This window comes from Heloderma suspectum, chromosome 2 (assembly GCF_057233095.1).
Source record: "Heloderma suspectum isolate Gila_16-S chromosome 2, 16-S_ref, whole genome shotgun sequence".
In the NCBI taxonomy this organism is placed as follows: Eukaryota; Metazoa; Chordata; class Lepidosauria; order Squamata; family Helodermatidae; genus Heloderma; species Heloderma suspectum.
The window spans coordinates 236,204,441-236,217,341 of NC_139459.1; the positions used below are offsets into that span (position 1 = coordinate 236,204,441).

The following is a 12,901-nucleotide window of genomic DNA, read 5'->3' on the forward strand; positions in this document are numbered from 1 at the left end:
ATTTTCAAGCAGTCTTTCTAAGCAAGGAATGCTTACCTCTGATTTTATTTTGTTTTCAGCTTCCATAATCTACCATGAAGATGACACATCTTCTCTATGACCGCCTTTGGGCCTGGTTTCTCCTTATGAGCACACTAACTGGAAGAAGGTGGGAAAAGAGCTTTTCTTAAAAACAACATCAGCATACACACACATATATCAGACTGGAACTCTTTTGTTATTGCTTACAAGAGAATAAGAAACAAGCAGCCCATGGGCTGGGCTACTACTAATTGTATTTAGGAGGAGTTAATCCCACTCAAATCCCAGCTACGTCAAAATACGAGAAGATTGAAAGAAAACTACAGTTTGTTTGCATAACATCTTTAGTGCAATTTCTGTTCAGAAAGAGTTTGGCAAAGGCTAGCCTACCACACTGATGTTAGATTAATGATTTGGATGCAGCTAAAAATAGATAGCCCTTTTTTTCAGATAAATTTTCCAAGAATTTATTCTACATAGGAAAAAGGGGGAAAACACAACTTCATTTTAGCAATTTATGAAGAGATTTCTTCATAATCTTCAGACTCTAGGGTTGTCCCTTACTTGATAAGTACTTGCTCATTAAAGCAGAACTTACTCATGAGACTAGACTGCTAGAACACATTGGATTTGAAAATGTGAGCAGCAGTGCCTAGATACTGTATCTGGTAATAGAACTTTTTGGATCAGGTGACAACATGCATGACTAGGATACAGTCCAGATGCATGAATATCAGTGGGGAAATTGCCATCGACATAAGTGGAATGGAAAACACACTTCAAATGTATGGAATGGGGGATGGGAAGACTTCTTAAATGGTGAAATGAATCTGCAGATATTACATTTCTATATCTAATATATCTAATGAGCGAATGAATCATTGGAAATATATTTTCATTCTGGAATACAAATTATGGTAAAAAAATTCTGGTAATTATTTTTATCCCTATAACTCTTTGATTCCCTTTTCCTTTATTCAGCAACAATATTTAAATCAGCCTTGTGCATAAATAGGAATGTATGTTTGTATGAAGGATTGGGATGGCAGAGGGCTGCCAAATTTAGCTTGAGCATTTCATCTGAAAGGACAGGATAAAAAAAACCCCAGACATATAAACGAAAGCTGTGTACAGGTCTAGCTTGTATAACTGAGGAGTGATGAAGGAACAAACAGTTGAATTCCTAAAGAAAAGGAAACAAATGAAAAGAAGAGAGAATTGATCCATGGATATCTTCCTCAGTCTATGGTTTTCTCGATCCCATGTGCTGGCATGTATGTTTCACTGGAACTGTGGATTTGGAAGTGAGAATCAACTTCCAATGCATTTGCCTGCTTTTGAAAAATTATATTAGGTGTCACTATTCTAATGACCTGTAGATGGAGTTAGTGCACAGTGTTTTATTATACAGTTGTTTAGTGTAAAACCACAAACACAGTAAGTGATGCTTTCCTTTAAGATGTTCAAACTACACATTGAAAAGCTATCATTTCACAGATAAAATATTTGTCCACTCTTGTTCAAATTCCTCTTATGGCTGACAGATCTAAAACACAAAGGGGGAGAGCTACATGGAATGTAGGGTCACCAGTTTACTGTATTGTTCATTATGCTACTCAGAGTTTTTTGTTTTTTGAAGGCTGGTTGCTTGTCCCAAAGATAAATTACAATGAGGAAACCTTGATAGTTTTGCATTTCTAATGTTTTGTTACTTGGCCAAAACATGGAGAAGGGGTAGCTTCTTAGCAAGAATATTTATCGTGAAAAATAGCCAGAGGTATACCCGTTGATGTATTTAAAAACATCACATTCAGAAATAAGTATAATTAATTACATCTTCTTTGCATTGTCATTGGTATATCGCTTTGACCTTTTTCTCTTATCAAACATATATGTGCATTTATCAGTGCATTTACAGAGGTTCTGGGCAAAAATCTAGAGACAGTTGCGCATACAAAAGCACACTAACTGGATTGTCCATTGGAATCAATATTACCTGAGGCCTTCATTGTTAACTTAAATTCCCATTTGTTTCAGTGCGACATAGTGAAATGTATACCTTTCTGGACTGTATCCATTGCTGTAACCCACTTTGACACTGAGATGTGTATTCCACCACACCACAGCTTGGTTAATAAAAATCAAGTCTGGTCTTCAAAGGATGGTGTTGGCATTTAAATTAATGGCATGTGCACAGGAGAAGCACATTGAAGATCATCCTGCTTATGGATAATGTAGTCTACAGACCAAAGCTATATGCACAAGAGAGCTGGAAACTGGTACTGTTCGTGGTTCCACATCATGTATTCAAGAAAAGTTGGGTCTTTTCTGTGTTTCTACAGGAATTTGACTTCATCACGTCTGAAATATTTGAAAGGCTTTGGCATGCCAGAAATCACATGGTAAACCCATGTCTCATAACCTCTTGTCAGTCATGGCTCTTGAGGACACATTTATAGTGTTTTTTTCTGACATGCAAATGACTTTCAAATGCTACAGGAAAAGATGCAGTTGACATGTGGTGACAATGCAGGGACCCATCTTTTCTTGAATGTGAAAAGTGCCCCTTATCTGTTAATTAACAAATCATATAAAGGGGCATTCTTGTTCCTTAATGGGTAGTATTTGCAAGAAACATGAAGGCTTCTCTGATGTTTAAAAATATCACAGTGAATTAATAAATAGCCATCAGTTTGCAAAGGTGATGCTTATGATAGAAATTATGTTAGACCTCTAGAAATGAGCTGAATATATCTTAGAGAGAATCAATTAACTGTAATTATTACATACACACACATAAGCACACTCTGTAAGTACTTATATACTTTTTAAAGAAATAAGTTGAAAGGATGTAAGTGATTATCAAAATTACAAAATAGATGTTGCTGTTTTAATTTGAGATTTCCTTTCATGAAAAGAATTATATTTGAAAATGCTATAGCCAATTTTTTTCACCCATAAAACAGGTTATACAAACCCATATTTCATGCTTAATGACCATACAAACATCTAATCTATACATTTAGGAAGATTAAATGATAATTTAGTATTGCATAATTCATTCCTTAAACATGATAGAATAAGCGTAGCTTACAAAACGTTTTTTCCTGCTGCTAACATTTATGAAGAAATATTGTTCAGAAGTATTTTAGGAGGACATGTTGTTGTTAATCACATCACATCAGATACCCAAGAAAGGCTGATTCAGTAATAATGCATGTGACAAAGTGATCAAGAGGAAAGTAACTTGGGGTTCAAGGGCTAAGTTCTGCTGAGTTTACACTGGCAAATGTCCCAATTTGCAAATAGGATCTTTCCATGTTAAACAGCAGAAAAAGGACTCCAAGATTTGGCTCTAAGACAACCATGATAGATGATTAGAAGAAAGCAGTATGACTTGTACTTGAAAGTGCAGAAACTGAACCACTTTCTTAATGACAACAAATTCAGGTGTTTGAAGATGGAAGCCATTTGCTATGAGAAATTATATTCCAAAACTGTATTCTGGTAGAAGGGGTCTGTACGACCATTCTAACACATTGATTTCCAGTTGACATGTTGGCTATGTTAATATTCAAAACTAATTTGAACAGCCTGATCCTAAGATTTGCTGCATGAGCCCCCAAACCATATAATTGCACTGGAATTGCCAGGTACGCTGGGTGCAGTGGTTTATTTATCATTTGTCTGCTAGGCATGAAATCTGGGGACAATATGGAAAATGTCCATATTATCTCCAAAACTAATTTCCTGTTCACCAGGAAATAATGTAGGGGTGCCTCCAGTTTGGCTTTCCTAAAAGCATACTAGAAACAAGAGAGTCAATAATATTTAGAAGGTTTAAATGGGTTTGCATTTTAGTAAAAAATACAAATACAAATGGTGCCAGCAAGTGTACCGGGATGTGGACAAAGTTAGCTGGTGTGGAGATGATATCACTGGTTGCAGTTCTAAATGTATTTCCTTAAAATCAGAGATATGTATTTCCAACTGATACATTTAGGATTATGTTTCAATCTTTTATGTTGCATTTCATTCTACAGCAAACTTTTGGGAGTGGGTATGTAAGGGAAACACACTCTCCTACAATCACCAGCCCCTACTTTGGAAAGCAAAAATATTGCAAACATAGGATAAACAATAATGCCCCCAATTCTAATTTATTATGCATTTCTGAGCTTCTCAATGAATGTGTATACCTTAAAAAGAAAATATGTAGGAGAAAGGATCCTATAATGCTGCCATAATCTGGCTTGATGGAAAAGGTTTTGCAGCTATAAATCAGCATAAACAAGATTAAGCCGATTTTAGAATTATGATTCTGTAGGTTTGTGGGTACGTTAATGGTTTATAATGTTAACAATGCTGGTTTTTTTCAGCTATGGACAAACTTCCTTACAAGATGAAATTAAGGACAACACAACGATATTCACCCGCATCCTGGATCGTTTACTTGATGGTTACGATAACCGCCTGAGACCAGGATTAGGAGGTATATGTTACCACAATTTCTAAACTGAGAAACAAGAACAACATGGACTAAAATGATTGATTATTTATTTATTTATTTATTTATTGCAAAAATCTTCATCTTCCCTTATAGGTTTATTTTTTAAAAAATGAATAGACAACAAAGAGGTCCTGAATAACTGATCCAACCTCTGCCAAATCCTCTTTTGCTGCCATTGAAATACTTCCTAATATACAGATACAATCTATGATACAAAGCTGAACAAATGTATTTCCTGGGTTCCCTTATAGTCTGAACATAATTGAACATAATGGGACTTAACTAGGTATGCACCGGGTTGGGCATAAATATCTGAATCAAAACCAAAGTCGATGAAATTCTGGCCTTCCATTATGGAAGCTGCATCAAAACTTTAAAGACCAAAGCATTTCCATTAATCCAGATTGTCACCTTCATCCCAGACTAAACTCAGTTAGGTTGAAGATGGCAGCAATGATCATACGCATGTTCATGTGGGAGTAACTCCAACTAAGAAGAATGGGACATATTTCCACGTAAATGTGTTTTCACTAATCCCATTGACAGAAGTGGGACAAACTGTTTTAAAGACCACCAGTTCGGTTTAATTGAGTTCTGGCCCACTCGAGAGCCAAAACTGGCCTTTTTAGTTTGACACAGTCCTTAAAATGTGAACAATTAAGAATAATAATAGAATCACATTACCACTGATGAAATATCAGCAAAATAAAAGCAGCCTCAAGCTTTTTGAGCTGTGCCAATAGAAGGTGTGTGAAGAAATTGCACTTCCTGCATCCAGGCATATCATTAACATACAAAGCTGCTACAGGGGTTATTAGGATTTGATCCAAAATATTTTCTCCTTGGAGTTCTCCAGTGTTCATTATAAAGCGTTTTGGACCTTGGCATTCAAAGGACAGAAAGGGTATCCTTTGTTTTAGAAAACATGCTGTTAAATTTTACTGTGGTATCCAGAAGGAGATTGTTCACATATAACCATTGCAGAGAACTAAATCAACTACAATTTATGTTGGGAACTGTCCTGATTTCTACTTCTGTCTGAGGTTTTTCACATTGCAGCTAAGGCTGCTCATGAGGGTCACCTAACTTTCTGGAGCAGCTTTTTGGGGGTTATTCAGGGAAACAATGAGATGTTCTGATGGGCATGTCTGATGCACCCAAGATATATTACAGTAACAGCACAATCCTATAATGTCTATTCAGAAGTAAGCCACATTGAGGTCAGTGGTAAGAGGGCCGCGGTGGCTTAGTGGTTAAGACGCTGAACTGCGGACCGGAAGGTCGGCAGGACAGCAGTTCTAGACCTGAGTGCTGCGTGATGGACTGAGCTCCCATCTTCAGTCCCAGCTCCTGCCAACCTAGCAGTTTGAAAGCAAGAAATTGCAAGTAGATAAATAGGTACCGCTTTGGCGGGAAAGGTAACAGCATTCCGTGCACCTTGGTGTTCAGTCATGCTGGCCACATGACCACGGAAGCGTCTTGGGACACCGCTGGCTCTTCGGCTTAGAAATGGAGATGAGCACCACACCCTAGAGTCGGACACGACTGGTTGGGGACACCTTTACCTTTAAGTGTATATAGGATTGCTGCTGAAATGTTGTTGCAAATGGTTTTGATCTGATGCTCTTTGCAGTTTTTGCCATGTTACTTTGTAGAAGCTCCATGACTGTGAACTTCAACTGCATTTAATATTTGTCAATTGAGTTTCAAGATCTTTTGAACTTCCAAAGTCATGAGACCATGACTGGGACTCAAAGAAGGCATAGGTGTGGATATGGCAAAGATATAAGCATGCAGCTAGAGCTGCGATTTCTATTTCTCCTTCAGCAATTCCCACTGCTTTGGAGAGACAATGGCTTGGATTCAGAATTCCTGTGAGTAGACTTCAGCTCATGGTACACTCCTGCTGGAAAAAGATGGGGAGGGGCTATTGCTACCATTTCTTCCTTCCCCCTGCATCCCCCACCCCAAAAGCTACTCTGGAATAGTGTGATAGGTGGCACTGGGGGCTGCAAGGAAAAGGGGGGAATAAAGAGAAGGGGGAATTGGTGAAAATAATCTCTGCCCTTCCTCCAGTAGGAACCTCTGCCTGACCTCCATCCTTTCCATGATGAGAAAGAGCCCTTCTGTTATAGAAGGGACACTCATCCAACCCACTATGCTATTTTGAACCAAACAGTGCCTTGTCTCTTTGGCAGCTGCAATTGCTACAACAAAAACAGAAACTCCAGCTGTGTGTGTAGTCCTTTTGTGTACATATCTTTTGTTTGGATCCCAAACCATCTGCTCAGCATAAAGAGACAAAAGAAGACTCAACTATCAGGTATGCATGCTTAAAAGAAAATGGAAGAGTTGGCCAATTGTCACCTTTAATCTTAACCATCTTCAAAGAAGCATTAATTTACCCCCAAACACAAAAAAGTGCCATTTCTAACCAACCATTCTGTCCCACCCCCACCCCTCCGCCACCCTGTTACCATCTCTCTCTTAATTCTTTCAGTCTCTGCAACAGATTTTGAATGAAGTCTTTGGTTTAATGGTATTGAATTTGGTGATGATTATCTTTAAACTTTTGCTTTGTTAAGTATTGTTCATAGATTATTCTGCTGATGGGAACTCAAGAAAATAATGGATTGTTCTGCACTGAGGATTTTGATTGTAATTTTGAAAGTAATACATAACAAAACAAGTAATCATTTTGTTCACTTACTGCAATAATATTCCCTCTGCTTTCATGTTAACTCTGGGATTAGCCCACAAATAAATATTTACTTGATCCTTGATTAATGCAATGGTAGATTCTGGTCAGCTTTAATGGTAAGGGCTAGTATTACTTGAACATATTACACAAATAAATCTAGATTCATCTCAGTTAAGAAGAATATATGAATTAGTTCTAATGTTATGTCTCATTTGGGGAAGGGGCATTTGGTGCAATTTGAAATCTGTATTACTAAGAATGATTCAGGTAGGGATGGCGGAGATTTTCTCCACGAATCTCCAGGAGGCACCCATGGGCGCCGCCATTTGCGTACGCGCTTTTTTTTTTTTCCAAAGTCACCCGTGATAGGCTACATAAAGATTTACGTAGCCTATCACGGCTGACTTTGAAAATCTAGCCGTGATAGGCTACGTAAATTGTTACGTAGCCTATCACGTGTTTTTTTTTTTAAATTTACTTTTTTTATTTCGCGGCCGGGGAGACGGGGTGCTCCCCCCCGGCCTGAATTTCGGCTGGGAGGGGCAGGGCACCTCCCCCCCGCCAAGAACTTCGGGGGGAGAACTGAATCACCTCCCCGCACCGTGAAGCAAGCTGCGGGACCAGGTAAGGGACTTTCGTCCATCCTTAGATTCAGGGACATAGAAGCTGCTGGTGGTCATGGTAGGGATTGCACCTACTGCCCATGCTTTCTGAATTGGAAGGGAGCAGATGGGCCCAGGTAGATTAACTGTGCAGTGACCAACCTAGTATGCAGCTAAGTAAGCCCAAGGCCCTCCTCTTCATGCTGAGTCACTCTTTGAATTGGAGAGAGACCCTCTTTGTTTTGCCTCCCATGCAAAAGGTTCTCATCCTACACCTTGCCAAGAGATCAAAATAGTGGCTAACTGAAAAGAAAAGCATTTGGTTTCATTCATAATCATGCCAAAATCATAACACCAATCAGCACTCCTGTTTTCAACATCTGTACTGGCATAGCCGACAACAGTGGCAGTTTGTACCAGTATGCTAGCATGGCACTTAAATATGCCCCATTCCAGACACCATTTTTATATAATATAGAAAGCCCATATATTCAATAATAAAACATTTAAATCAGAGCATGAGGTGTGTAACTTTGAGAAATGGCATATTATATTGGTGGCTATTTAAGGTGATAAATATAGGCTTTGCACTTTGATGCAAAAGGAAATCAAAATGTAATTTCATGCTAGAGTTTCATGTAGTCCCCCGGTATATATTCTGATTGAGAATAATGCATTCTACGTTTAGTAGCAGTACGGATCAGAGAAGAGTGACCTGAGCAAGAATCATCCAGAGCTGGCAGGAGATAATATGCCCCATATTCAACGTCGCAGAGACAGGGTCAGGCACATGGTAGGCAGATATCCCACACACACATATTTCCTTATGATATACCACATTATGAGGAAGAGGAGGAGCCCCTGAACATTCAGCTGCTGTTAGAACAAGAATAGAGAAATGTGAAGCAGCTACCAATAATGCCCCGCAGTTTTTCTAAAATCCAGATTAGGATTTATTCCATATTAGGATACCTTTATTAGGCCAACTCAAAGGTCAAAACAGTGTGCCAGCTTTCAAGTTCTTCAGAACTCTTCATCAAGGAAGATGTTAAACGAAGCAAAAAAAAAAAAAAGTCTGCCTCTGTTGGGGCTGGGGGAAGAGTGGCTGAAGAGTGGCTGATGTTCAAGCCATGGAGTCTGCATCTGGTTACAGGCTTAAAATGGAAAGTGAGAAGAGGCTACAGACATTCAAATGAGGCTCTACCAGGCACTGAGATGATGTCAGGTTGCACTGGGGGCTCTCCCAAGGGGTTACTGGGAACAAGAAACAAACAAACAAACAAACAAAAGTAGATTTCCCCCATTTTTTAAAACGTAGAATCCAATTATTACTCAGAAAGAGCCATCCCCATCTTTGCTATTTGTTTGTTTGTTTGTTCATAATACTTACATACTGCCCATGTGTAGGTATGTTGTAACCACTTCACTGGTTGCTTAATTAATTAATTAATTAATTAATAGATTTATTAGCCACTCATCTGGCCAGCTACCCGGCCACTCTAGGCAGCGTACAATACTAATTACATGAAATACAACACATTAACATAATCAGCTGAACAAAACAACATAACAAAACAACACTGCTCTGAAAAAAACCCTAACCCACCCCAAATGCCTGCCTGAACAGCCAGGTTTTTAAAGCCCGGTGGAACCTCATCAAGAATATAGCCACTGTCTATCGTGCAAGTGGATAGGTGACCAGTAGGAGTGAAAACTCCTGCAGTACAATTCGCACTAGGGGTGTTGCATGCACCCAACTGGGTTCAGGAATTCGTTGGGCAACCCCACCCACCACCCCCAAACTGCACCTGCAGAGACACTGTCCTTGTTTGCCCCCCGCTTGCACTACCCAGTACTCACTGCAATCCTGTTTGGTGAGTGCCACCATTTTCACACCTTTGATTTATGCGCAAAACAGGAATTTAAAAAAGCGCGTATTCAAATATGTGCACTTTGGAGCTGGGAAAGCTAAATAAGTGCAATATTAGAGGTATAATCCCTCTAATATTGTGCTTATTTAGCTTTCCCAGGTCCAAAGTGCACATATTTGAATACGCGCTTTTTTAAATTCCTGTTTTGCGCATAAATCAAAGGTGACATCATTAACATATGCACAGAGCCTGGAAACTTTGACAGCCCTAATCCAGATTTATATCAAAAAAACCCCAGAATTTAAAAAGTTTGGGATATGATCCAAAATGGGTATATGCATGGGGGAGAAGGAGGTTGGCCTCCCCAAATATAGCAAGAACTCCAATGTTTGCAGAGTTGTCTGGCTTTGTTAGTATTTAGCTTTCTTAACACCAGACAGTGTACTGCAACCTTTTCCAGGAATATATGTGAGCCAAACAAATTCCATTCTCTCTCAATATGACCCCAAGTTTGCAACAGAACTAGTAGGCAGTATCCAGTGCCGGCACTTCACCAGTGCTACTGCAATCCCAGGACCTAGCTTGAATTGGCACTTCTGGAACAGAACAAGTCAGTGGAGCCCCACCGACTTGTCCCATTCCAGAGGCACTAGTTTGGGTACTTTCCAGTTGTGCTAGCAGGCACAAGCTCCCCATTGCATTAGCGCTCATGTCCACTAGCACTGCAGCAACACTGGATACCACCCATTCTCTTTCTCTCTTTTTCTGGCTAGCATGAGAATGAGCTGTATTAGTTTGTTTAGTAGTGGCTAGAGTGTTGGACTGGGAGTCAGGAGATCTGGGTTCTAGTCCCCACTCGGCCATGGAAGCTCACTGGGGGTGACTTCGGGCCAGTCACAGACTCTCAGCCAACTCACCTCACGGGGTTGTTCTTGTGAAGATAAAATGGAGAAGGAGGAGGAGGTGCATTATGTATGCCACCTTGGGTTCCTTTAAGGAGGAAGAAAGGCGGGATATAAATGTAATAAATAAATAAATAAATAAAATAAACTTGTCCCCTTCTGTGTGTTCATGTATAAGGGAGTCAAGACAAGGCTCTGCGAAGTTCTCAATGGCCAATCTGCATGACACGACAGCCTATCAAGGAGCTGTGATGTGTGACAGCCACCATTATGAATGCGCAATCCCCAACTGGCAGGGGTTTTCTGAGGAGTAAACAGTCCTTCCATAACCCTACAACAGACCATGGCTTTTATGCAAAGCTGTCAAATAACCCCTGCAGCCAGGTTCAGATGACACAACAACCCCTTGTCATGGGTTGCATATTCATAATGGCCGCCAGCATGTACTGTAGGTCCTCAGGGTTTAATTAATCTATTTTGGGGTTCCATGTTATGCCAACCAGATCAATGTGTAGTTCTGTAAATGTGTAGGTTTGGGTGGAGGCATTCCTATCGGTTGTGGGAATGACCTACTCAGTGGAGAAATTTGGACACTTGACCAAATTTAAATCCTGTTTTCCATTTTCACTTTTAACTGGCTGTAAGAAGAATATAGGTGCTGGTGTGAGGGTTCAAGAGGAATAGAGCAGCTGGTGATGGTCACTCTCTGGTAGTTTTGTAATTATTGTAGGGGTTTTTTTTGGTCTTTGTTTACATATACAGAACGTATTTGAAGATTAAAATGAACTTTTTCCATCTCTATATTACTATATCTCCTTAAACAAGCCCCTTCAAATAGAAAACCTGAACAGCTCATGTAAACATTGAAGAGAGAGAATAAAGATAAGTCTTGTTGGTAAGACCAACTAAATATTGTACATCTGTTTCATTACTTAACAAAGGGCAGTGAAGCTTTTTGAAATTCAGATTAGTAGAATAACAAGAACTATTTTGCTTAGAGAAACTGATTGTACATCAATTAAAGATGGTAAGGACATTTTCCTAGAGTAGAACTAGGACCTATATCAAGTAGGATGCCAATTAGTGTTGGTACAAGTGATGCCATTAATGTGGTTTCTCCTTCCAGCACATGGATATATTGAACCCATCAGAGAAACATTCATAAATCCAGTCAGAATGTCCTGAAACTTTATATTTGTAATATCTTTCAGCCATGCTTGCAATAAGTAGATCATTGTGTTTTATGCAACATTGTACTAGCAATAGAAAGGACACCTGCATCTAAGTAAGCCAATGCCATGAATCTTCATATTAGGCTGCAGTCTTCATCACCAGGAAAACATTTGGCTCACAATCCAACACAGACATTAAGCACTCTTAGGGTGCAATTTTATCCAGATAGGTGGCTGCCTCCAAACAGGATAGCAAACTATCCAAAGCAGGGCAGGAGAAGCACGGAGGGGATCATTCCCTCCGCGCTTCTCCTTCCCTGCTTTTTCTGCTAGACAGCCGATTGCGGCTGTCTGAACGCGGGAGGACGGAGTGGGGAAGGAGGCTGCTGTGCGACACATTGGATGTGTTGTACAGGCATTTCTGCCCTCCCCTCCCCAGAACACCCCCAGCCACACCCCTTTCTGGCCGCTCCGCGTTCCTCTTGTGAGTGTAGAGCACGGGGCTGTTCCGTGCTGCCTCGGAGGCAGCACGGAAGTGGGGGGAGGTCAGTTTTTTGGGAACCGACCTTGGAGTGCGGGCTCCGAGGTCGGTTCCTGGATAACACAATGTCCTATGGCCATCAAGCCGCTGTCTAGTGGCCATAGGATTGCTCCCTCCAGCTCATGTATTTCAAAGTGTCCCTCTTCATGATTATTCAGACAAAAATTAAGACTGTTCCATTGTATCCAAGGACAGTAGTATCCTTATTTACCCCTCATCATTGTTTTTGCGATGGTTCATGTTGGACATCATCTCCTGTACTCATACATTAGAGTGCTATTATTGAATTAATTTTTATTATCAATTCTACTAACTAAGTGGCATTATATGGGGATCTCTTCTGCAACAATAATAAATTACATTTTTTAAAAAAATCATGGGGGATTGGGGTTGGGGGGTTGGGGAGAGGCCAGGGCTCTATCAAGTACATAAAAAGTAGCTGCCAATTATGTTAAAATAACATGTGCCAGTTGCTTACTATGTACCGTCAGGATATATAGGTACATTATAACTCAGTTTAGTGGTACAGATCTCTAGGTGACACAAATGTGCCTTTTGACTGTGCTGTTTTCCAGTATCCA

General features: G+C 39.9%; 1 protein-coding gene across 1 annotated transcript in view; it reads left to right on the top strand.

Annotated features, from left to right (window-relative positions):
• The first annotated feature begins 65 nt into the window (after positions 1 to 65).
• The window catches only part of GABRA1 (gamma-aminobutyric acid type A receptor subunit alpha1), a 52,396-nt gene continuing 39,560 nt past the window's right edge, over positions 66 to 12,901 (top strand). The window contains exons 1-2 of the mRNA XM_084832393.1: positions 66 to 148; positions 4,401 to 4,513. Coding sequence (XP_084688519.1) covers positions 75 to 148; positions 4,401 to 4,513 — 187 coding nt within the window. The 5' untranslated portion in view covers positions 66 to 74. The remainder of the gene's footprint in view (positions 149 to 4,400; positions 4,514 to 12,901) is intronic.